Below are 27,107 nucleotides of genomic sequence, written 5' to 3' on the forward strand. Positions count from 1 at the left end.
TTTCGGGCTCATTCTGGCTCAATGACAACCGTCTTTTTTTCCTTGGGGTATTGGCAAAAATTCCTGTGCACTTCACTGATGGGAGACGAACTCCATCTTTCATGTGTTTTTGGGTGGGGCTCACTTTGCCCCACTTCAGTCTTGCTTATTTGCTCTGGAACTTCCCGAGGAAGTGGGTATGCGGCAGCTCCACGAGCAGATGACTATGCTTTGTGACTACGCACATCTTGGTGCGGATGTCTGCAGGGTACGTTCGCACTTGGCTGTCGTCTTGCATATCTGGGTCCTTGTTGAGGAGCTTGCCGAGCCCCTTCATGAGGACGTGGCTTTGCTGGAGTCCCCCCCCCCCTATATGTACAGGCCTTTGAGAAATATGAATAATATGATTTACTATAACAGCTTTTTAGAACAGATTCAAACAGCCAGATTTTTGACTGGTTCCAAAGAACTAAAGCCTCTAAAAAAATATATACCTACACAAATAGACGATTACAAATGTACGTCTTGCCTTACACAACTAGGTGTCTTTGCATTGGCGGAACTCACCCATCACCGACGAAAAATACTAATGACCTCGGACCACCTGACCGTGCAAATAGAAGTTACAGAAAGCAGCAACTATTCCCGCTTATTTCCACCCTGGCTCTAAATTCCAAAAAGGGGTCCTCTTTGTCTCCTTTTCCCCTACTAATTCCTCATGCTGCATTCAGCACTGAATAAAATAAATGAATTTGAACTTTAAAATTATCTCTATGAAGTACGTATAAATATCATGTTTTGCTAATTAAATCACACGTAAAATAAGCATTCAAATTGTTTACATAAATCATAGAATTCAAAAATTGGAAATTCATGAGACCAAAAAAAGAATGAATTTAAAGCTAAAAACCTGCAAAAATTTTTTGTCTCTGTTTCACGGTGAACACTTAAATGGTCTAACCTTCTTAACAAACGTGATCTGACTTAAGCTTTGCCCCTTTCTCTTATTCTTACCCATTTTTCACACGATAATGGGTAAGAATTACCTTATTTATTATCTCATACCTTCCTCTCTTCTATCACACAACCTGATAAGGGTCCAGGACAGACCGAAACGTCGTCGTTTCCTTATTTTCTGAACTGTGTTTTTTTTTTTCTTTTTTGAGATATATACAAGAGTTGTTACATTCTTGTACAGCCACTAGTACGCGTAGCGTTTCGGGCAAGTCCTTAATCCTATGGTCCCTGGAATACGATCCCCTGCCGCGAAGAATCGTTTTTTCATCCAAGTACACATTTTACTGTTGCGTTAAACAGAGGCTACAGTTAAGGAATTGTGCCCAGTAAATCCTCCCCGGCCAGGATACGAACCCATGACATAGCGCTCGCGGAACGCCAGGCGAGTGTCTTACCAGTTTGGTCGCCAAGAACCTGAGGCCAGATTCATGAAGCAGTTACGCAAGTACTTACGAACGTGTAAAATAAATAAATAAATGTTTATTTAGGTAAGGTACATACATAAAGAGATTTTACAAAGTTTGTTTGGTTAATAGATAGAGCTAGTACATACAATGCCTAAAGCCACTATTACGCAAAGCGTTTCGGGCAGAATCTTTCTGTATATTTTGTACATCTTTCCTCAATCTTTGACGGCTTTGGTTACATTTATTAAACAGTTTACAAGCATGCAAACTTGCCAATCAACTGTTGTTATTGTTATAAACAGCCTCCTGGTGCTTCGCAGCTCATTAACTGCTTAATAATTGTAAACAAAGCCGCCAAAGATTGAGAAAAGATGTACAGGTTCGTAAGTACTTGGGTAACTGCTTCGTGAATCTGTCCCCTGTAAGCTAAACATACTAACCTGCCGAAGCTTCATTCCCAGTATGTCGGCAGCCTTGCTAAAGGCGGCGTGGGCCGTCACGCAGGCTACAATCTCAGCCTTGTTGATGCCCTTCACGTCTCGACCCCAGTCCCGCATTGCCTTCACTGCCATCAAGATGCTCTCAGACCCACCTGAGGTTATCTGTAATACACAAATATTTAGTCTTCCTGGTGACGAGAATGTCGCCAAGAAGCCTAGTCCATCGGCTTTCCAAGCCGATGGACTAGGCTTGGAAAGTGTTGAGGAATAGACACATTTGCTAATGTTGCTGGTCAATCCCACGTCTAAATTATTTACAAGTATGGAAAATGACAAAAGGTTTCAGGCGAGAACCTTGAGGCACTCCACCTGAGGCACTCCACAAGGAACAGTTTCCCCCACTGGAATTTCATTCCAGTCTAAGTACGTTTCTTTTGAATTAAATGTGGAATTATCCAATTTAGGACAACACCCCAATACCACGAGCCTCTACCTTTCTAATTTGTGAACAAATCCACAAGGGCCGTGACGAAGATTCGAACCTGCGTCCGGGAGCATCCCAGACACTGCCTTTTTAATCTGTCTTTGTGATTAGTATCAGTGTCATTTTCATTAGTTACTGTATCAAATTTACTGCTTTGAATATGCTGGGAAAAATGAGAGCATATTTTATGAAACATGAAGCCTAATGACCCTGGTAATTACACACCTATCAGCCTCGTGTCATGCACTTGCAAGATGCTTGAAAGGATTATCCTAAACCGACTGTTGCACAAAATAGGCAGGTTAGAAGAGGGGGTCAATGGATTTGTTAAAGGACGGAGCACAGCAAATTGTATAGTTAATTACTTGGCTAATGACACGGCTAGGTACTCTGTATTTGTTGACATCAAAGGAGCCTTCGACAAAGCACAGGGGATTGCGATCCTGGACGAGCTTGCATGCATGGGTGTCAAGGGAAGACTCATGAAATGGGTTGAAGACTACCTCACAGGGAGGAAAGCCAAGGTTTGCTTCAATGGAGCAGTCTCCAGAACAATGAATATGGAACTCGGGACCCCCCTAGGCGGAGTCTTAAGCCCTACACTATTCAATGTACTTATGAACGCCATTGCAAATATTGATTTTCCGGAAGGAACACAACAAGTGGGATATGCAGATGATGTCCTAATACAAGCTCCCACCTTGGGAAAAATTGAACAGTCCATTGAACTCCTCGGAAGGAAATGTATTGAGCTCGGTTTCACTCTCTCCACAAACAAGACGAAGGCATACTCCCATCACAAGCGGAGAGCAAATGAAGAACTGCAAATTAATGGTGTAACACTTGAATGGGTTGACCACTATCGGTACCTTGGCGTCACTGTCGGCTCTAACAAGGGGAAGAAAGAGGAGCTCAATCAACTCATAGGAACATGCAAAAGTCGACTCAGGGCACTGAAAGCTATGACCTGGAATGGACATGGAGCCTCTATTGCCGTGCTTAAAATGAGGTACACAGCCTATGTGCGCTCCGTCATAGACTATGCCGCACCAGTTCTGTGCACCTACTCCCAAAGCGATATGAAAAGGCTTGAAAGCATTCAAAATGAAGCCATGACAATCATTCTTGGAGTTCCAAGAACTGCCAAAACGTCTAATCTACGAGAGGAGTCGTCCCTTCCCAGTGTTAAAAGCAGAATTCAGGAGCTGAATGCTAAGCTTGCAATTAGGATAGCCAGAGATCCCCATTACAATGATATTGCCAAGAAAAAACTGAGCTCTGTGCTACTTTCAGGGGGAAACAGGAGAAGCAAAAAATGGCATCACAGATCAGTCTGCTACCTCGAAGAGCTTCACCTGCTTGAGCAAGCCCGTGAGCTCCTGCCTGTAGAGAGGTTACCTCCCTGGGAGGATGACTCATTCAAGATCATCATCAATGAAATGGCAATGAAAAAATCCAACATGATACCACAAGAAATGAGGCACAAGTATCTCGAGGACATTTATAAAGAAACCGGAGATGAACTAGATCAAATCTACACTGACGGGTCATCTAATCCTATCAATGGCAGGGCTGGTGCAGCATACACGGTAATCAAGGATAATACCTTCCAACGCAGAAATGAAGAAAAAGCACGTATTGAGAACTATGCCTCTTCAACGCAAGCAGAGCTAACTGCCATTGTTATGGCGTTAAGGTTTCTTGAACGGAACACTAATGGTGCAGTGATTTGCACCGATTCAAAAGCAGCACTGCAAAGCCTAAGTAAAAATCAGGCAGAAAATCTTGCAATAGTCGCTGAAATTAAGAGAGCTGTGAGAGTACTTACCAATCAGGAAAGAGTCAAGTTTCTATGGATCCCCTCCCATGTTGGAATATGTGGGAATGAACGAGCAGATGTGCTGGCTGCTGAAGGCGCTGAAGGAGACCATATTGAATACTTCATACCCAAGACTCAACTACAAATTAGAGGTATTATCAGGCAACATCACCGTGACAAGGTAACTGAGGAAAGGAGGATAGAAGCACAAACCAGTGAATCTGTACGATGGTACAACATGGTTGCAGCTGGCAATCCCAATCATTATGGCCGAAGAGGAGGACGACGAGGGAGAGAATCAGTAATAGCGAGAATCCGTCTTGGATACAAATATCCATGGAGATATGGAATGGAAACAACAGTTGATCAGCGAAGTTGCAGAATCTGTGGTGAGAGTGATGGACACCGCCTTGACCACTATCTACGTGAATGTGAACACCTGAGAGACATCAGAAGTATGTGTAGAATAATAAACCCCACATTGTTTGAGTTAGGAAAACACTATTTGTCAAATATTGATACTGTTCTTAAAAGATTTCCCCATTTTGCACCCTCAAGATAACGTAAGCTTTTAAGGGTTGATAGATGTTATTTTTCTTGTTTGAGGAGCTGTTCACTTGAGACAGTTAAGCAAGTCCCAGCTGTGTCTGGGTACAAGTGACAGGATGAACAACCCAGCGGGTTTTCTTCCTATTGGGGAGTGTTGTACATTCTGCTATGGCGGTATGTTCACTCACAAGATGAGTGGCGCTGCCCAATAAACTCGCCCCTCGGGGCAAAATTTAAATTTAAATGAACGACCTTTTGTAAAGCCATGTTGTGAATCCTTTGGTAATCTCTTGTTTTCAAGATGAATATGAATGACTTTTGTGATTATTCATTCAAGTAATTTCCCACGAAAGATGTTGAGCTTATTGGGGAAAACTGCCACGACCTTCATACCCCTCAACAGTGGCTATAACCTGGAGAGGTTCAGCATCAGTTATCATATATTTAGCCGAACACACACACACACACACACACACACACACACACACACACACACACACACACACACACACACACAGGCTCTCAGCGTGCCTCTGGGAATGATCTTCAATGAGTCACTTATGTCGGGAGAATTGCCCAGTTGCTGGAAGGAGGCAAATGTCGTACCGATTTTCAAAAAGGGGGATAGGGAGGAGGCACTTAACTACAGACCCGTATCACTGACAAGCATCCCCTGCAAAATACTTGAAAGAATAATTAGGCTAAGACTTGTTGAGCACCTGGAGAGCATTGGGTTTGTAAACAAGCACCAACATGGGTTCTGGACAGGGAAATCATGCCTAACAAACCTTTTAGAATTCTATGATAAAGTAACAAGGATAAGGCAGGACAGAGAAGGCTGGGCAGACTGCATATTTCTTGACTGCCAAAAGGCCTTTGATACGGTACCGCACATGAGACTGCTATACAAACTTGAGAGGCAGGCAGGAGTAAGCGGAAAGGCCCTAGTATGGGTGAAGAACTACCTAACAGGAAGGAGCCAGAGGGTAATGGTAAGGGGCGAAAAGTCGGACTGGCGAACAGTAACAAGTGGAGTACCTCAAGGATCGGTGCTGGGACCAATCCTCTTTCTAATTTACGTAAATGATATGTTTACAGGAGTGGAATCATACATGTCAATGTTTGCAGATGACGCAAAATTAATGAGAAGAGTTGTGACAGACGAGGATTGTAGGATCCTCCAAGAGGACTTAAACAGGCTGCAGAGATGGTCAGAGAAATGGCTACTGGAGTTTAACACCAGTAAATGTAAAGTTATGGAAATGGGATCAGGTGACAGGAGACCAAAGGGACAGTACACAATGAAGGGGAACAGCCTACCTGTAACGATTCGAGAAAGAGACCTGGGAGTGGATGTGACACCTAATCTAACTCCTGAGGCACATATAAATAGGATAACGACAGCAGCGTACTCTACACTGGCGAAAATTAGAACTTCATTCAGAAACCTAAATGAGGAAGCTTTTAGGGCGCTTTACACTGCCTACGTGAGACCCGTCTTAGAGTATGCCGCGCCATCATGGAGCCCCCACCTGAAGAAACACATAAAGAAACTGGAGAAGGTTCAGAGGTTTGCGACGAGGCTTGTCCCAGAGCTACGAGGGATGGGATATGAAGAGCGGCTGAAGGAACTGAACCTTACGACACTAGAGAAAAGAAGGGAGAGAGGAGATATGATAGGGACATATAAAATACTCAGGGGAATTGACAAAGTGGAAATAGATCAAATGTTCACACGTAATAATAACAGAACGAGGGGACATGGGTGGAAACTGGAAACTCAGATGAGTCACAGAGATGTTACGAAGTTTTCTTTTAGCGTGAGAGTAGTAGAAAAATGGAATGCACTTGGGGAACAGGTTGTGGAAGCAAATACTATTCATACTTTTAAAACTAGGTATGATAGGGAAATGGGACAGGAGTCATTGCTGTAAACAACCGATAGCTAGAAAGGCGGGATCCAAGAGTCAATGCTCGATCCTGCAAGCACATATAGGTGAGTACATATAGGTGAGTACACACACACACACACACACCAACACACACACACACACACACACACACACACCAACACACACACACACACCAACACACACACACACACACACACAGACCTTGGGACACAGACCTCAGAGACAAGTCTGTACAGGGTATGATGGACTATGTTACCCAAAAGTGTCAGGAGGCAGTAAACAGGTTCATCCCGGCCCAAAGGGAAAAATCCGAGAAGCAACAGAAGAATCCATGGTATAATAGGGCATGTATGGAAGCGAAGAAACTGAACAAAAGGGCGTGGAGGAACTTCCGGAATAACAGAACACCAGAAAGCAGAGAGAGATACCAGAGAACCAGGAATGAGTACGTCAGGGTGAGAAGAGAAGCAGAGAAAAGTTATGAAAATGATATAGCAAACAAAGCCAAGACCGAACCAAAGCAACTCCACAGTCACATCAGAAGGAAAACAACAGTGAAAGAACAGGTATTGAAACTTCGAACAGGCGAGGACGGGTATACTGAAAATGACAGAGAGGTGTGTGAAGAACTCAACAAAAGGTTCCAGGAGGTCTTCACAATAGAACAAGGTGAGGTCACTGTGCTAGGAGAAAGGGAGGTAAACCAGGTGGCCTTGGAAGAGTTCGAAATTACGAGAGAGGAGGTCAAGAGACACCTGCTGGATCTGGATGTTAGAAAGGCTGTTGGTCCAGATGGGATCTCACCATGGATACTGAAAGAGTGTGCAGAGGCAATTTGCTTGCCACTCTCCATAGTGTATAATAAGTCACTGGAGACGGGAGATCTACCAGAAATATGGAAGACGGCGAATGTGGTCCCAATATACAAAAAGGGCGTCAGACAAGAGGCACTGAACTACAGGCCAGTGTCCTTGACTTGTATACCATGCAAGGTGATGGAGAAGGTCGTGAGAAAAAACCTGGTAACACATCTGGAGAGAAGGGACTTCGTGACAAATCGCCAACATGGGTTCAGGGAGGGTAAATCTTGCCTTACAGGCTTGATAGAATTCTACGATCAGGTGACAAAGATTAAGCAAGAAAGAGAGGGCTGGGCGGACTGCATTTTCTTGGATTGTCGGAAAGCCTTTGACACAGTACCGCATAAGAGGCTGGTACATAAACTGGAGAGACAGGCAGGTGTAGCTGGTAAGGTGCTCCAGTGGATAAGGGAGTATCTAAGCAATAGGAAGCAGAGAGTTACGGTGAGGGGTGAGACCTCCGATTGGCGTGAAGTCACCAGTGGAGTCCCACAGGGCTCTGTACTCGGTCCTATCTTGTTTCTGATATATGTAAATGATCTCCCGGAGGGTATCGATTCATTTCTCTCAATGTTTGCGGACGATGCTAAAATTATGAGAAGGATTAAAACAGAAGAGGACTGTTTGAGGCTTCAAGAAGACCTAGACAAGCTGAAGGAATGGTCGAACAAATGGTTGTTAGAGTTTAACCCAACCAAATGTAATGTAATGAAGATAGGTGTAGGGAGCAGGAGGCCAGATACAAGGTATCATCTGGGAGAGGAAATTCTTCAGGAGTCAGAGAAGGAAAAAGACTTGGGGGTTGATATCACGCCAGACCTGTCTCCTGCTGCACATATCAAGCGGATAACATCAGCGGCATATGCCAGGCTGGCCAACATACGAACGGCATTCAGAAACTTGTGTAAAGAATCATTCAGAACTTTGTATACCACATATGTCAGGCCAATCCTGGAGTATGCAGCCCCAGCATGGAGTCCATATCTAGTCAAGGATAAGACTAAACTGGAAAAGGTTCAAAGATTTGCCACCAGACTAGTACCCGAGCTGAGAGGTATGAGCTACGAGGAGAGACTACGGGAATTAAACCTCACTTCGCTGGAAGACAGAAGAGTTAGGGGGGACATGATCACCACATTCAAGATTCTGAAGGGAATTGATAGGGTAGATAAAGACAGTCTATTTAACACAAGGGGAACACGCACAAGGGGACACAGGTGGAAACTGAGCGCCCAAATGAGCCACAGAGATATTAGAAAGAACTTTTTTAGTGTCAGAGTGGTTGACAAATGGAATGCACTAGAAGTGATGTGGTGGAGGCTGACTCCATACACAGTTTGAAGTGTAGATATGATAGAGCCCAGTAGGCTCAGGAACCTGTACACCTGTTGATTGACGGTTGAGAGGCGGGACCAAAGAGCCAGAGCTCAACCCCCGCAAGCACAACTAGGTGAGTACACACACAGGTGTGTGGGGCCTGGTAGCCTGGTTAATAGCGCGCAGGACTCGTAATTCTGTGGCGCGGGTTCGATTCCCGCACGAGGCAGAAACAAATGGGCTAAGTTTCTTTCACCCTGAATGCCCCTGTTACCTAGCAGTAAACAGGTACCTGGGAGTTAGTCAGCTGTCACGGGCTGCTTCCTGGTGTGTGTGTGTGGGGGGGGGTAAATAGTAGTAACAGTTGATTAATTGATAGTTGAGAGGCGGGCCGAAAGAGCAGAGCTTAACCCCTGCAAACGCAACTTGTTGAATACACACACACACACACACATATGCGTGAGTGTGTGTCGATAGATACCATCTGCTCATCATAGGGGACTTCAATCACAGAAGGATAGACTTGGAAAAGAAGGAACCACATGGAGGTGAGGAAAAGGGAGAGCTAAACTATTGGAGGTGGTGACAAAAAACTTTTTAATCCAGCATGTCAGAGAACCCACAAGAATGAAAGGAAACGATGAACCAGCGAGACTCGACCTGGTCTTCACTCTGAACGACTCAGACATAAGGGAAATCGGTCTCGAAGCCCCCGTGGGTATGAGTCATCACAGTGTACTGGTGTTTGAGTATCTGGTCGAAGAAGGGTTAAGGTACTCAAGGAAGGGACCAGAAAACAAAAGGCTGGCATTCCAGAAGGGAAACTAGGAGGAGATAAGGAAATTCCTAACAGATATAACATGGGAAACAGAGCTCAGGGGAACGACGGCCCAAGACATGATGGACTACATCACGCAGAAGTGCAAGGACGCAGCAAACAAGTTTGTCCCAGTCCAAAAGGAAAAAAATGAAATGCAGACAAGAAACCCATGGTTTAACCAGAGATATAGGCTAGCAAAGCAGCAAAGTAAAAGGGCATGGAGAAACTATAGAAATAACAGAACACTAGAGAGCAGAGAAAGATACCAGAACACCAGGAATGAATATGTCAGGGTGAGAAGAGAGGCAGAGCGACAATATGAAAATAACATAGCAAGCAAGGCAAAGACTCAACCTAAATTGCTGCATAGCCACATCAGGAGAAAAACAACAGTGAATGAACAGGTAATGAAACTGAGGATAGGGGCAGAAAGATTCACTACGAACGAAAAGGAAATGGGCGAAGAACTTAATAAGAAATTCCAGGAAGTATTCACAATAGAGCAAGGAAAAGTTCCAGAGGTAAGAGAGGGAATATCTAACTAGACATCACTAGAGGAGTTTGTGATTACTACTAGGGAGGTGAGGAAGCATCTGCTAGATTTGGACGTGACAAAGGCTATAGGCCCGGATGGAATCCCACCATGGATACTAAAGGAAGGAGCAGAAACTCTGTTCCTACCACTCTCCATAGTGTACAACAAGTCACTGGTAACAGGTGAACTGCCTAAAATTAGGAAGACGGCCAATGTATTCCCAATATACAAGAAGGGTGATAGGCAGGAGGCACTGAACTACAGGCCAGTGTCCCTAACCTGCATACCATGCAAGCTGATGGAGAAGATTGTGCGAAAAAAAAAGCTAGTGGAACATCTGGAGCGAAAGAACTTTGTAACACAGCATCAACATGGGTTCAGGGATGGCAGGTCCTGCCTCACAGGATTAATTGAATTCTACGACCAGGCAACATAAATCAGGCAAGATAGAGGGGGCTGGGTTGGTTGCATATTTTTGGATTACCAGAAAGCCTTTGATACAGTACCACACCAGAGACTAGTGAAAAAGCTGGAGATGCAGGCTGGAGTGAAAGGGAAGGTACTCCATTGGATAAGAGAGTACCTAAGCAACAGGAGACAACGAGTCAGTGTGAGGGGTGAGGTCTCAGATTGGCGAGACGTTACAAGTGAAGTCCCACAGGGATCAGTCCTTGAACCTATATTGTTTTTGATATATGTAAATGATCTCCCAGAAAGAATAGACTCGTTCCTCTCAATGTTTGCTGATGATGCAAAAATTATGAGGAGGATTAAGACGGAAAAAGATAGGTTAAGGCTACAATATGACCTAGACAAACTGAAGGAATGGTCCAACAAATGGCTACTAAAGTTCAACTCAAGTAAATGTAAGGTAATGAAACTAGGCGGAAGAAATAGGAGGCCAGACACTGGATACAGAATGGGAGATGAAGTACATAATGAAACGGACAGAGAGAAAGATCTAGGAGTTGATATCACGCCAAACCTGTCTCCTGAAGCCCACATCAAAAGAATAACACCAGCGGCCTATACGAGGCTGGCTAACATCAGAACAGCCTTCAGAAACCTGTGTAAGGAATCCTTCAGAACCTTCTATACCACATATGTACGGCCAATCCTGAAGTATGCGGCCCCAGCATGGAGCCCGTACCTTGTCAAGCACAAGACAAAGCTAGAAAACGTTCAGAGATTTGCCACTGAATATTCAGAGACATGATTACCACATACAAAATTCTCAGGGGAATTGACAGGGTAGACAAGGATAAACTATTCAACACTGGTGGTACACGAACAAGGGGACACATGTGGAAACTGAGTACCCACATGAGCCACAGAGACATTAGAAAGAACTTTTTCAGTGTCAGAGTAGTTAGTAAATGGAATGCATTAGGCAGTGATGTGGTGGAGGCTGACTCCATACACGGTTTCCAGTGTAGATATGATAGAGCCCAATAGGCTCAGGAATCTGTACACCAGTTGATTGACAGTTGAGAGGCGGGACCGAAGAGCCAGAGCTCAATCTCCACAAGCACAATTTCATTTAGTTTCCTAGGTGTGTGTGCTATGTTATTTGGTTCAGTTGCGTCATAGTGACTTAACACTCATGTGGTAACATGTGAGGCGGAAACATTACAGTAATATAAGTTAATAAGTTAGAGAGCCTGGCTACCTGAGACGGAAGATGTGTGTGTGTGTGTGTGTGTGTGTTGATATCGGCTCCTTCATCACTAGGCTCCACGGGGCCAGATTCATGAAGCAGTTACGCAAGCACTTACGAACCTGTACATCTTTTCTCAATCTTTGGCGGCTTTGTTTACAAGTATTCAACAGTTAATGAGCTGCGAAGCTCCAGGAGGCTGTTTATAACAATAACAACAGTTGATTGGTAAGTTTTCATGCTTGTAAACTGTTTAATAAATGTAACCAAAGTCGTCAAAGATTGAGGAAAGATGTACACGTTCGTAAGTACTTGCGTAACTGCTTCGTGAATCAGGCAGGATTTAGCCCGTCCTCTTAACGTTTCAAAACATCAAGAAAACCTTTAATTTAAAGTGTCCTCTACTAACCTGACAGCTAAGCCAGAGAACCCAAAACAGAAAACGGGACTGTACGTCACTTTCGCGAGCCGCTTCCATTTACTACTACGGCAATTTTTAGCCTTAACGCATAGGAGCGAAAAGCGACGTTCTATGTAAGAGGAAAGGTTGGGGGGGGGGGGGAGGGGGGGTACTATTACAGTGATTCCTAATGTAGTTATCTTACTCAAACACTTGTCTGGCGCGCGTTAGTATTCACTGGCGCCTTATAAAGTGATAAGATAGTGTTATGGGGCCAGATTCACGAAAGAACTTACGCAAACACTTACGAACGTGTACATCTTTCCTCAATCTTTGACGGCTTTGGTTACATTTATTAAACAGTTTACAAGCATGAAAACTTGCCAATCAACTGTTGTTATTGTTATAAACAGCCTCCTGGAGCTTCGCAGCTCATTAACTGTTGAATACTTGTAAACAAAGCCGCCAAAGATTGAGAAAAGATGTACAGGTTCGTAAGTGCTTTCGTGAATCTGGCCCCTGTATTTTAGGTTTTCGTACACCATTTCGTGTACACCTAGAGGTAAACGAAATAATAATAATAATGATATTGGTCAATGTACATTGATCTACCTTGTTGGTTGTGGCAGACGAATACTAATAGATTACAACGGGGATATTGTAGTCTATTAGTATTGTTATCCATCTATTGTCCATTAGTATTGCTATCCATTGTTAATGGAAAATTGCTTGAATGTACCTACTTTATGCATCTATTATTCTACCTAAACTGTACTGTATACACACACCCTGTTCTGACATACTGATTATAAATAAGTACTCAAAATACAACTGTAATACAGAAACTAATAAACAAACTGTATTTGCCAGAAAATACGATGTATTGTAATACCATATAGTCTAGGCTCGGCGTCGTAGCCTATGAGAAAGAACATTTATTGGCGACTTAGGCTGCTCTTTACTAAATAAACGATGAAACATAAATTTTTGTTTGTGCAAACTATCATTAAAAGATAAGATTGCATCTTAAGCCTTGGGGGGCGGGGGGGGGGGCAGCATCTGATAAGCTGGCAAGTACAGAAATTGTCATATGGCACATATGGCAAGATCTCTGAAGACACTCACACATCCGCACTGTTCCTCGTTGCCATGAAAGAGTGAGACGGTCATCCTCACGATCTCTGCCTCCATCTTCCTCACTCCAGGGAAGACATCAGCGTGGAGAGGGTTGCTGAGGGCAAACTTGCCATACAGGTGCTCCAGCAAGTTGGTATAGACATCGTTACCACCAGAAAATGTTCCTCCAGAGATCTTGCCGTCCCGCCAGTCGTACTTGCCTGAAATGGAAGCCTCATATGATGACAAGTGAAGCATTGCTGGCCAACTCTGTGTTACATGTAGCCTAATGGAAGCCTCATATGATAAGTGAAGCATTGCTGGCCAACTCTGTGTTACATGTAGCCTAATGGAAGCCTCATATGATAAGTGAAGCATTGCTGGCCAACTCTGTGTTACATGTAGCCTAATGGAAGCCTCATATAAGTGAAGCATTGCTGGCCAACTCTGTGTTACATGTAGCCTAATGGAAGCCTCATATGATGGCAAGTGAAGCATTGCTGGCCAACTCTGTGTTACATGTAGCCTAATAGAAGCCTCATATGATGACAAGTGAAGCATTGCTGGCCAACTTCGTATTGATTGTAGCCTACAGCAACCAATCAGGAAGTGACTTGGAATAACTAATTCAGTTATTGGAACAACCAGTCAGTGATAAGAGAAACACACCAGCTAAATATTGACTTAACATAAAGAAACGAGATTTTCAAAATTATGGCAGAAGCTAAGATTTTTTGTTTAAAATTGACTGATATTTTTTCGATTTTTTGGTCAAAATATATCGAATTTTAAACACCCGGCCTCTTGAACATCACTAAACAATAATACTAAATATTCATGCAGTAAACAAAATATATTTACATCATCAAGTCAATGAGTTTGAAACGGCATTTGAACTTTTTTTTTTTTTTTTTTTTTTTTTTTTTTTTTGAGATATATAGAAGAGTTGTTACATTCTTGTAGAGCCACTAGTACGCGTAGCGTTTCGGGCAAGTCCTTAATCCTATGGTCCCTGGAATACGATCCCCTGCCGCGAAGAATCGTTTTTTCATCCAAGTACACATTTTACTGTTGCGTTAAACAGAGGCTACAGTTAAGGAATTGCGCCCAGTAAATCCTCCCCGGCCAGGATACGAACCCATGACCAGCTAAATACTTTAGAATACTGCACTTAAAAATACCTCAAAACATTCCTTTATGAAATAGGGAGTTAGTCTTAAGCGGAAGTTCATCAACACCGGAAAATAGGGCATACATAGGTATTCATATTCAACAACCAGGACGATGAATACATGATATCAAACTAACCTTGAGCCAGGTCGTCAGAGGCTGCCTGAAGAACCTGTTCCTTGGACCAACCGGTGGGTGGCAGAACCCTCAGTGGCACGCGGTTCTTGGTTCGTCCACTGTATGCAAACATGCCCTTCTCTAGTTCTGTATACCAACCATGTAGGATGAATTAGTCATACACATGCTACCTGCCTTATGTGGTTTTGTAACATACCGTCCTCTCTCGTTGTGTCAGTAGCTGTGTGTATTATATCCCAGCCCTGCACCGCATACACCATACACAGTGTATTAATACAACAGTTCAACTAGCACCCCATACACCATACACGAGACAGAGAGAGGTTGAAACTGAACCTCGTAGAGGCAAAACGTCTAAATGAGAGCAGGAACGAAGAAGAAATCAATTCTTTTTTTTCTACAAAGTGATAGGGGTAGGCAGACCAGTAAAGTGGTACACAAATCAATGAAATTGCTAGAGAAAGGGGTAGTGAAGAATAAGGAGAGGGGAAACATGTTCCTGAAGATTGCATACACCAACATAGATGGAGTGAGATCAAAGATACTGGAGTTAAGTGATATAATACAGCTGCAGACACCAGACATTGTTGCACTCACGGAGACAAAACTTGAAGATGCTATTTTAAATGAGGTCATATTCCCAAGGGGCTACTCAATTTGGAGACGGGACAGAAAAATCAGGAAAGGCGGTGGTGTTGCTGTGCTGGTGAAAGAACACCTAAAGGTGAACGAAATAGTGACTGCCAATCCACAAGAAGTTGACATAATAGCACTAGAGATCTGCCATGAGGATGATAAACTAATGATCATAAATGCATATAGTCCACCGCCAAGCAGCACATGGTCAAAGGGGGAGCTAGATAGTAAACGAGAAGGTCTTATAACAATAATGAGGGAGATCATAGCGAGAGCGGATAACGATAGTTCACGACTGTTGATAGTCGGCGACTTCAACTTGAAATCCATAGACTGGGAAGCATGTGAAGAGAACTTATGGCCCTGTAGATTCGTAAACCTCATTCTGGAAACTTTCATGTTTCAACATGTTAAACAAGTTACGAGCATGAGGGAAGGGGACGTTCCCTCTTTGCAGGATTTGATATTTACCAGGAAAGAGGAAGAGATATTTGACATTCAGTACCTTCCTCCCTTGGGTAAAAGTGACCATGTCTTTTTGGGAATAAAGTATGCAATGCATTATAAGCTGGAAGAAAAAAGGAGGTTGAAGCAGTTAAAAAACTTGACTTTAGGAGAGGGCATTATGGGAACCTTAGAAAATATTTTAATGAGTATAACTGGACAGACTTGTTGCTAGGCAAGGAAGTAAATGAGATGTATGTGAAGTTTTTTGAAATATATGATAAAGGCACAAAAAAATTTAAACCAAAGCAGAGATGTAGAACTAGGAAACAGAATGGGTTCAACAGAAATTGCGAGAGGGCCAGAGACCAAAAGACACAAAAATGGAATCAATACAGGAAGAGGCCAAACCCCCAAACATACCAGCGATACAAAGATGCGAGAAACAACTACACGGCAGTGAGGAGAGAGGTAGAAAGAAATTTTGAAAAAGGGATTGCAGACAAATGTAAAACAGAACCAGGTCTATTCTATAAATTCATAAACAACAAATTGCAGGTAAAGGATAATATTCAGAGGTTGAAATTGGGAGATAGATTCACGGAAGATGAAAAGGAAATGTGTGAAACATTAACCAAAAGTTCCAAAGTGTGTTTGTACAAAATGAAATTTTCTGGAAACAAGACACCATAAGAATTCCAGGGAACAACATAGAGCACATAGAGGTGTCTAGAGACGAAGTGGAAAAAATGCTCAAGGAGCTAAATAAGAACAAAGCAGTTGGTCCAGATGGAGTTTCACCATGGGTTCTGAGAGAATGTGCACCTGAGCTCAGCATTCCACTTCAACTGATTTTTCAGGCATCCCTGTGTACAGGAGTTGTAGCTGATGTGTGGAAAAAGGCTAACATAGTTCCAATCTACAAAAGTGGAAGCAGGGAAGACCCCCTTAATTATAGACCGGTATCATTGACAAGTGTGATAGTCAAAATATTGGAAAAAATAATTAAAACTTAATGGGTAGAACACCTGGAGAGAAATGATATAATATCAGACAGACAGTATGGTTTTCGATCTGGAAGATCCTGTGTATCGAATTTACTCAGTTTCTATGATCGAGCAACAGAGATATTACAGGAAAGAGATGGTTGGGTTGACTGCATCTATCTGGACCTAAAAAAGGCTTTCGACAGAGTTCCACATAAGAGGTTGTTCTGGAAACTGGAAAATATTGGAGGGGTGACAGGTAAGCTTCTATCATGGATGAAAAATTTTCTGATAGAAAAATGAGGGCAGTGATCAGAGGCAATGTATCGGACTGGAGAAATGTCACAAGTGGAGTACCACAGGGTTCAGTTCTTGCACCAGTGATGTTTATTGTGTACATAAATGATCTACCAGTTGGTATACAGAATTATATGAACATGTTTGCCGATGATGCTAAGATAATAGAAAGATAAGAAACCTAGATAATTGTCATGCCCTTTAAGAAGACCTGGACAAAATAAGTATATGGAGCACCACTTGGCAAATGGAATTTAATGTGAATAAATGTCATGTTATGGAATGTGGAATAGGAGAACATAGACCCCACACAACCTATATATTATGTGAGAAATCTTTAAAGAATTCTGATAAAGAAAGGGATCTAGGGATGGTTCTAGATAGAAAATTATCACCTGAGGACCACATTAAGAACATTGTGCGAGGAGCCTATGCCACGCTTTCTAACTTCAGAATTGCTTTTAAATACATGGATGGAGAAATACTAAAGAAATTGTTCACGACTTTTGTTAGGCCAAAGCTAGAATATGGAGCGGTTGTGTGGTGCCCATATCTTAAGAAGCACATCAACAAACTGGAAAAGGTGCAAAGACATGCTACTAAGTGGCTCCCAGAACTGAAGGGCAAGAGCTACGAGGAGAGGTTAGAGGCATTAAATATGCCAAAACTAGAAGACAGAAGAAAAAGAGGTGATATGATCACTACATACAAAATAGTAACAGGAATTGATAAAATCGATAGGGAAGATTTCCTGAGAACTGAAACTTTAAGAACAAGAGGTCATAGATTTAAACTAGCTAAACACAGATGCCGAAGAAATATAAGAAAATTCACTTTCGCAAACAGAGTGGTAGACGGTTGGAACAAGTTAAGTGAGAAGGTGGTGGAGGCCAAGACCGTCAGTAGTTTCAAAGCGTTATATGACAAAGAGTGCTGGGAAGACGGGACACCACGAGCGTAGCTCTCATCCTGTAACTACACTTAGGTAATTACACTTAGGTAATTATAATTGCACGGTGTATTAATACAATATCTCAACCAGCACCACACACCATAAACAATGTATTAATACAATGTCAACCATCACCACATACACCATAAACAATGCATTAATACAATGTCAACCATCACCACATACACCATAAACAATGTATTAATACAATGTCAACCAGCACCACATACACCATAAACAATGTATTAATACAATATGTCAACCATCACCACATACACCATAAACAATGAATTAATACAATATGTCAACCAGCAGCACATACATCATACACAATGTATTAATACAATATTGAGTTATAAGGCCCATATAGCCTAGCGACTTAGGCTTCCAATGTGAGAATGACGCTTCACTGGATCTTACAGAAGATCAAGGCCAGGGGCCAGATTCACGAAAGCACTTACGAACCTGTACATCTTTTGTCAATCTTTGGCGGCTTTGTTTACAATTATTAAACAGTTAATGAGCTGCGAAGCACCAGGAGGCTGTTTATAACAATAACAACAGTTGATTGGCAAGTTTTCATGCTTGTAAACTGTTTAATAAATGTAACCAAAGCCGTCAAAGATTGAGGAAAGATGTACACGTTCGTAAGTGCTTGCGTAAGTGCTTTCGTGAATCTGGCCCCAGGAGTCTTAGCAAGGTTTGGAGAGTAGACTACCCCTAGATGATATGGAAGAGGCACTGGAGGAGGCATTAGTGTGCCACTGAGTAATAATTAGAGGAGCCAAACAATATGGCGACAATATTTGGGCGTCCTTAAGGATGAAGAAACTTGATGACATCATTGCTAGCCAATGAGGAAGTAGCAGGAGCGTGTGTGATGTTAGTTGTCGGTGTGGGGTACTGGGGTACCAGTGTGGGGTACTGGGGTACCAGTGTGGGGTACTGGGGTACCAGTGTGGGGTACTGGGGTACCAGTGTGGGGTACTGGGGGTACAGTACCAGCAGCAGGTACCGTGTAGTCCTCACCTCTGCGTGACGCATCAAGCACCTCAGATATTCGTCGCTGGACAGCTGGAATGGAGCGGAGCATCCTGAAGGCTCGCTTCCTCATGCCCTCCCACACATCTGCAAGTGGGAAAAGCTGTTATGGTATATAATGTGGCTTGGTACCGTATATATGGCTTGGTACCGTACATAATATGACTTGGTACCGTATATAATATGGCTTGGTACCGTATGTGAATGTTGGGCAGAGGAAGTGAGTTAAGGCTTATCATGTTGCCTCAAGCCTCGGGGTGAGGTTGGTCACATGGTCGCCAAACTGGTGCTGGATGAGGCTTGACTGAGTGACACAAACAGCATCTACTCTACACAACCCTCTCTTAAGTGGTTCAGTAATGTGTAACCCATTGATGTGTGTCTAGATCAAACATTTTCCAGCAGTTAGTATCGTAATGTCTAAAGGTTTGGGGCTTTCTCACTCGTTCTGATGGACTGTGTAAGAAATATAATGGGAAAAGGAGGCTTCTTACATCTTGAAGGAAGCGTGTACGGGAAGTAATATTCTAGTCGTTTCGGAATATACAGGTGGAAGGGACAGGGAAGGTGACTAGGGATCTCTCTCTAGACCTACATAACCAAATGGAACGTTCCCCAATTCGCCACAGACCCGAACCTGGAGACCGGAGCAAAGGTGGTCATGGGGAAAGCTGGACAGGAAACAGATTCAGACCCGAAAGGTCGAGAATGTACTGTAGGTCCAGCAAGTCCCGCTTGGGGACCAGAAACAACTGGAACACCCACTGCAGAGCACCAGTTAGCTCGTCTCTCTCCAGCATTCAACAACTCCACCATCACCAAGAGAAGTTCTGGACCACCTCCAGAGTAGGTCCCAGGACGCTATCTGGAAGTACAAAGCATTATGGGGCCAAGAGTTGGCAAAATGGGCCAAACGTCTTCCCACAGCAATGTCAAAGGAGCGAGCGCAAAAAATCCCAAGCCAAAACACCCTTCCGTGAGGCGACGCCAAACAGGAGGAGGCTACCTGAACCGACACCAGCCCGGGACCTGCAAAATACCCTTCCTCCAAGAACCAGGGAAGAACTCCACTGCTAAAACAGACGACTGAGCGGCTGTACCGCCATTGCTGCAGCGGAAACTGAAACTGAATTTTAACACTGTGTTAAAATTTAACGCAAAAAATTGTATATCGTCTGTTTAATCTCTTCTTCACTTTAAAATTACTTATGTATTTTTTTCCAACCACTTGGCCTGGACGGTAGATCAACGGTCTCGCTTCCTGCAGGTCGGCGTTCAATCCCCGACCATCAAGTGGTTGGGCACCATTCCTTTCCCCGTCCCATCCCAAATCCTTATCCTGACCCCTTCCAAGCTCTATACCAGGGGTCTCCAAACTTGTCAATGTAAGCGCCACATATATTTACCATATTTATGCGGGCCGGAGGAATAAAAAATGAAAAAAAAACAAAAAAAAAATCAGTGCCAGTAATTTAATTTCCTCAAATATTAAAGTATAAACATGGAAAAATTAAAACATATCTTTTTGGGAAAAATCAGGGTAAACTAAATAGATTTCTGCCTTTAGTTTTATGCAACCAAATTAGTGTGACGAATGATACTGTCGTTTTGACTTCAAAATTTCATTAAAATCAGGTTCCAGATTAGATGAGCCAATTGTAAGAATTGATTTCAAGTGATCATCAGACAAATTTGCTCGATAGTTAGATTTCACATACTTCATTTTGGAAAAAGTTTGTTCACACAAGTATGTTGAACCCAAAATGGACACAAAACTACAAGCAAACTTTATCAAATTTGGAAACTGATCTGGCTGCAGGCATTTATAAAACTTAATCAGATTTCCTTCTCTATACTTATCTTTCAGTCTGTCATCTGCCTGGAGATCAATAATTTCCATTTGAAATTGAGTTGGAAGATTTTCAGCATTGCAGTCAAATGGATTATGAAAGAGCCTGATTTCATTTGCTTTGGCATCAAGGTCAGCAAATCGCTTCTGAAACTGTTTTTTTCAAATCTGAAATTATTTCATTTGCAAATGAAAAAGGAAATTCAACTTTACTTTCTGCATGAAATTTTTCACAACATGGAAAATGAGCAAAATTCTTAACCTTCACCTGGCCTTCAAGTAGCGCAAGTTTTGCTCTGAATGCCTTGACATGAACAAAGTAGTCACTGATCAAATTTGTTTTGCCTTGCAATTTCAGGTTCAAGTTATTCATATGACCTGTCATATTCATATGACCTGTCATATGAATATGACATGTCATATCTGCAAAAAATGCAAATTTCCAAATCCATTCACATTCTGATAATAATGGCTGAGGTTTATTTTTCTCTGAGAAATAAATCAATTTCTAATCTGAGCTCAAAGAAATGCAGCAAAACCTTTCCACAACTAAGCCATCTAACTGCTGTATAATAAGGCAAGTTAACAAACTCCGCATCAATTTCTTTCAAGAAATCACGGAACTGGCGATGGTTGAGTGCATGAGATCTAATGAAATTAACCACAGAAACAACAGGTTTCATGACACAAGACATATTAACATATTTTAGGCACAATGCTTGTTGATGGATAAGGCAATGCAGAAAAATGGGTTTTGAGAATCCTCCAACCTCACAAGCTGTTGTAATTTGCCCAACCAAACCCTTCTTTGTCCCAGACATATTCTTTCCTCCATCAATTGTCACACACTGCACTTGTTTCCATTCCAGCTTATATTCTGTCATAGTTTTACTTACTTCATTGAAAATGTCCTCTCCAGTTGTTGTGGTGTGCATGCTGTGAACTGATGCTAATTCTTGGCTCACATTAAATTCACTATCAACACCACGAATGAATACTAAGAGCTGAGAAGTATCACACACATCAGTTGATTCATCCAACGCAAGAGAATACCAACAAAATCTTTTTGTTTTTTCCTTTATTTGCCGAATTATGTCGCCTCCTAAATCTTCAATTCTACGAGCAACAGTATTTGACCCAAGACTTATCATTTTGAAGAGGTTTACTTTTTCTGGACATACCTCTCCTGCTGCTTCCACTATACACTCTTTTATGATACTACCATCAGTGAAAGGCTTTCCTTTTTTAGCCAACACATAGGCAACTTTGTAACTGGCTCTAGTTGAATTTTCATTTTCAGATTTTTTCTTACTGAAAACAGCTTGTTGAGAATGCAGACTGTGCTGAAATGATTCAAACTTTTTAGTGCGTTCTGCTCCTGTGATGTGAGAATAACTTGAGCCATGTTTAGATTCATAGTACCGACGAATATTGTATTCCTTCAGAACAGCAACACTGTCTCTACATATTATGCATAAAGCTTTATCATTTGCTATCAGAAAAAAGTACTTTATCTTCCATTCGTCATTGAACCGACGGCACTCACTGTCCACTTTTCTTTTCTTTATCTTTTCCATATCTGAAAACATAAGGGTAAAATAAATGAAATAAATTCTACAGGAAAAAAACAGCTTGTATGTGGTGTTAAAAAGCATAGCATATTATTATAAAGTGGTAAATATTATGGCAACAGCTTTCGTTGATAAACTTAATGGTTACCATTTTAACTATTTTAAACATGCAATATTTTTGGCTACAATAGTATTATTGCTATTTTGTATAACTAAGATAAAGGCATTGTCAAAGTACAGAGAAAAGAATATTGTACAGTGTTTGTGCTCCCTGAAACGGAAGCAGCGAAGCCCCACTCGCCCTCCATCCCCACAATATACAGTTATACACAACTGATTGGTTGTAATGCACAACACATACCTACCAGTATTAGTATCTGTGCGTCACACTATCGAGAGAGAGAGGAAAACTGACTCGGGTTGAGCGCCACCAGTCAGCAGCCCCAGCTTTGAATAATTCTGCGATGCCATTCGTACGATAATTATTTTTTCAAGGCCACCACACAGGGATTTGTTTGGAGGGCCGGATGAAATTATGTGGCGGGCCATAGTTTGGAGACCCCTGCTCTATATAGTCGTAATGGCTTGGCATTTTCTCCTTATATTTCCAATTTACCTGGAACCTGAACCTAGCTGACACGCGTGAAGATTGGTGTCAAATAGCAGACCTCTCTGGCCTCAATAGTCATTTATACCCGCCTAAGAGGATCACAGATGGCATAAACATTATGCCTTAGTTAATAAGGAACGTGTGTTTAAGGTGATTCTGAGGTGTATTTGGTTGAAAAGTTGGGAAGTGGGGCGATTTGCAAAACAAGATAAGGGAACGCACTCGACACACGCCTTGAGGTGGCATAACGAGACAGGCTAGTGGATAATAGCCTAGGTGTTCAGCCAATCAACGGTAATCTTTCTGTGACGTCATCAGCGGGCGTCGTGCCGAGCTCAGGGATTGGAACACAGCACACTGACCTTCCTGACTCGGTATGAGATGGATTTGATGCCGAAAGTCCTGTGAAAATCGGCCTGATTAGCGAATCGCGTGACGAGCTGAGCCTGAAGGCCCGGCAACCTGTCCTCTTAAAAATAACGTCGATTTTAGCTGTTTGCCCGTATGGCCGAATTTGGACGTAATTTGAAAATGAAAAAAAAAAATTAAAATAAATTTTGGATTTTTTTTTTTCAACAACAGTAAGTTAAGGGTCCTCTGATAAGTTAGGTGGGCAGGAAATTCTCAAAGTTTCAAAACGTTATGAAAAACGTGAATTGAAAGTCATCTATTCTAACCTTACCGAGTAGGCCGGACGACTCAAACAGAAAACGGAACAGTACGTCACTTTTGTGAGTCGATTTAATTTCAAATTACGTTCAAATTTGGCCATAGCGCGCATACCAGCGAAAAGTGACGTTATTTTTAAGAGGACGGGTTACTCTGATGATATATGGAGCATCTGGAAACCTTTTGTAGATGGTTAGATGATAATTAGAAAATGTTTGATCCGTTGAGGGTGCTGATGCCTGACAGGAAGCCTGAGGTCACATAGAGGAGAGCTCAAGTACCCTTTATGACTATGGGAGCCAGTCAGCCGAGCGGACAGCACGCTGGACTTGTGATCCTGTGGTCCTGGGTTCGATCCCAGGCGCCGGCGAGAAACATTGGGCAGAGTTTCTTTAACCCTATGCCCCTGTTACCTAGCAGTAAAATAAGTACCTGGGTGTTAGTCAGCTGTCACGGGCTGCTTCCTGGGGGTGGAGACCTGGTCGAGGACCGGGCCGCGGGGACACTAAAAAAGCCCCGAAATCATCTCAAGAAGATGGTTGATCAAGGAAAATGCGTAACTGTCGAGTTTCGGAAGCAGTCCAGACTAGCAAGTGTCGTGAGAGATCATGCACACAAGCAGAAGCCACTAGGAAGGGGGATAGTGAAGATTGAACTAAGGCGATGGTAAGTGAGTGCTTTATTTGTCTTGCCTGTGTAGAGGCTAATGAAAGTTGTGATTATTATCATAACCTGCAAGTAACCAGTGAACTGAGTAAGGATGATTATTATTGTCTTCTAACCTACAAGTAGGCAGTGAATTATTTGAATACAGTGGACAGACAGAGGTATTGCACACGATCAACGCTGACTCAACCTTCATTAGACACCAATGTTCAACCGAGGTAGCAAATTAATACAGTTAGCACTGGTCTAAGACTACCAGAACAACCTGTCCTCCTAATAGAACGTCGCATTTTGACGTGTACTCTACTTAAGGCCCAAACTGTCGTATTAAAAATTGGTAGCTTCAGGAGACTGTGATAACATCAGCCTTAGTTAAGTCATTTGCCCTCCCCCTTATTCCTTTTGTTGAGAACAAGTGCCAAAGGGAACTGCTAGAAATCTGATCGATATAAATTTTATGTGTGATGATGCTTTAGAATTCAACCCGTTCTCGCACTTTCTTACAGTCAATATTGACTTATTAAATACGTGCATATGTGACATACTAAACATACTAGTTTACCTTGAAAAGCTTCATAGAAAACACCAACCTTACCTAACCTTCTTAGTATGTTAAGATAAGCATCTTATTGCTTCGTAATTACAATTATTACATAATTACAATTAAGTAATAATTGTAATTATGAAGCAATAACATGCTTATCTTAACATACTAAGAAGGTTAGGTAAGGTCGGTGTTTTCTATGAAGCTTTTCAAGGTAAACTAGTATGTTAAGTATGTCACATATGCACGTATTTAATAAGTCAATATTGACTATACGAAATTGCGAGAACGGGTTGTAGTTGTGCACACGAATAAGTTAGGTTAAGTTCATATGCACTTTGAGACAGTGAAGTACATTATTTGGTGAAGTGTAGCCTAGTACTATTGAATGATTTTTATTGTTGAACGTTTTGCGATTTTGAGAATGATTGATTACAAACCATCTTGTTTTGCAAGTTGCATTTGAATGTTAAAGTAACATTATATATCAACTAAGTAAAGTAACATCAGTTTATTGATGATCGAGAGTGAATGTTTGCTTAAAAAATAAATGAGTCTAGTAAAATCAGGTTACTATTTCTATTGTATATCTTTTCTCAGTAAATGTTTTCTTAATTTTAAACACGTGTTTCTATTGGCCTTCAGTCCAATTTATGTCAAGCTTGACCTAAATGTGGGGAAAACCCAAGTAATAATATATTAACTATTGAGTGAGACGAGACGAACTTGGAAAGATCGCGGAAGCGTAGCCTCAAACCTAGGAGAACTAATGTGAGTGTGGAGAACCCAAGTATTTTCCTTCGGCACTATGTGTAGGTGATCACCCCGATAATTACTGAAGTAACAGGGTGACCAGGTGGCCAGGATTGTCACCTACAATCACCTGGACACCTTGTCACCTACAATCACCTTGACACCTACTGCTCTATCTCCCACCCTCTGGGGAGAGAGTCTAGCCTAGTGGGACCGTAGGGGAGATTTGACTGGCGCACACGTAGGGTTAAGTGCTGACTTCAGTGCGAGGGTAGAAGAGTGCAGGGAAGAGAAGAGCATAATTACCCAGTCTTGAGCCCGTAACCAAGGGAGTGGGGCGCTGCATATAGTGTCAAAGTGTCTTAATGCGTCTACCTTAGCAAGGTACTGAGAGAGACCTTTCTCTCCCCATAACACATGCGAGGTATGTCAACACACGCACGGTATGCCAACACACGCAAGGTATGCCAACACACGCAAGGTATGCCAACACACAAACCTCCTAATTGATGCAGCTGAGCCACAATGATCTATGCTGGTCTGGTAAATACATGTGAGCCAGACTCAAGCTGAAGGGAAAACCCCTAAAGTGGTAAGGTTGATGTCCCTATAACAACATCAAGCCAGCCGCCGAGTCCCGGATATATATAGGAACTATAGGAACGTGCTAAAATGTGTCCTTGAGGACTAGAGACACCATCCAAGCTCCAGCATGTAATGGCACGTGTACTTGGGTCAAAGTGGTAATGCGGAGGGTTGGACAGGACATGAAGCTGTTCATACCTAAGAGATCGAGGATGTATCATAGGTCTGCAGAGTTCTGGTTCAGGACCGGCAGCAACCGGAATACCCACCAAAGGGATAAGGTCGCCTCGACAGTACCTGAGGCCAACGCCAGCCACAATGACCCTCGGGGAGGACCGACCATACAGGCCCAACCCCCAAGTACAGGGGAGGAACAGACCAGCTCCACCGAAGGCCTTGGGAAACAGCCAAAAAAGCCCACAAATATTTGGACCAAGAGCCGGCAAAAAAGAGCCAGATGCCCCCTTCCTTACCATATAAGCATCAATCTTACCTTGAGGTGTTTTCGGGGCTTAGTGTTCCTGCGGCCCGGTCGTCGACCAGGCCTCTCAGTTGCTGGACTGGTCGACCAGGCTGTTGGACGCGGCTGCTCGTAGCCTAACATATGAGTCACAGCCTGGTTGATCAGGTATCCTTTAGAGGTGCTTGTGAAGTTCTCTCTTAAGCACTGTGAGGGATCGGCCAGGTATGCCCCTTATGTGCAGTGGAAGCGTGTTGAACAGTCTCGGACCTCTGATGTTGATAGTTCTCTCTCAGAGTATGTGTACTTGGACCATGTACATATAGGTATGTATACGTACATCAAAGGGACATACTGTGTAAGAGTTGACATAAACTGAGCTGTACTATATTTTGTGATGCTTGACTGACATTGAGCAGAGGA

At 42.6% G+C, this 27,107-nt stretch overlaps 1 protein-coding gene across 2 annotated transcripts in view; it reads right to left on the bottom strand.

Moving 5' to 3' along the window:
* Positions 1–27,107, bottom strand: part of LOC123752784 (sphingosine-1-phosphate lyase) — a 76,228-nt gene that overhangs the window by 37,018 nt on the left and 12,103 nt on the right. For both annotated transcript variants that reach the window (XM_045734841.2, XM_045734908.2), the window contains exons 3-6: positions 18,966–19,064; positions 14,622–14,747; positions 13,323–13,534; positions 1,844–2,005 (exon numbers count right to left, since the gene is read on the bottom strand). In XM_045734841.2, the coding sequence (XP_045590797.1) occupies positions 1,844–2,005; positions 13,323–13,534; positions 14,622–14,747; positions 18,966–19,064 (599 nt within the window). The remainder of the gene's footprint in view (positions 1–1,843; positions 2,006–13,322; positions 13,535–14,621; positions 14,748–18,965; positions 19,065–27,107) is intronic.

The sequence above is a fragment of the Procambarus clarkii genome, chromosome 1, assembly GCF_040958095.1.
Source record: "Procambarus clarkii isolate CNS0578487 chromosome 1, FALCON_Pclarkii_2.0, whole genome shotgun sequence".
In the NCBI taxonomy this organism is placed as follows: domain Eukaryota; kingdom Metazoa; phylum Arthropoda; class Malacostraca; order Decapoda; family Cambaridae; genus Procambarus; species Procambarus clarkii.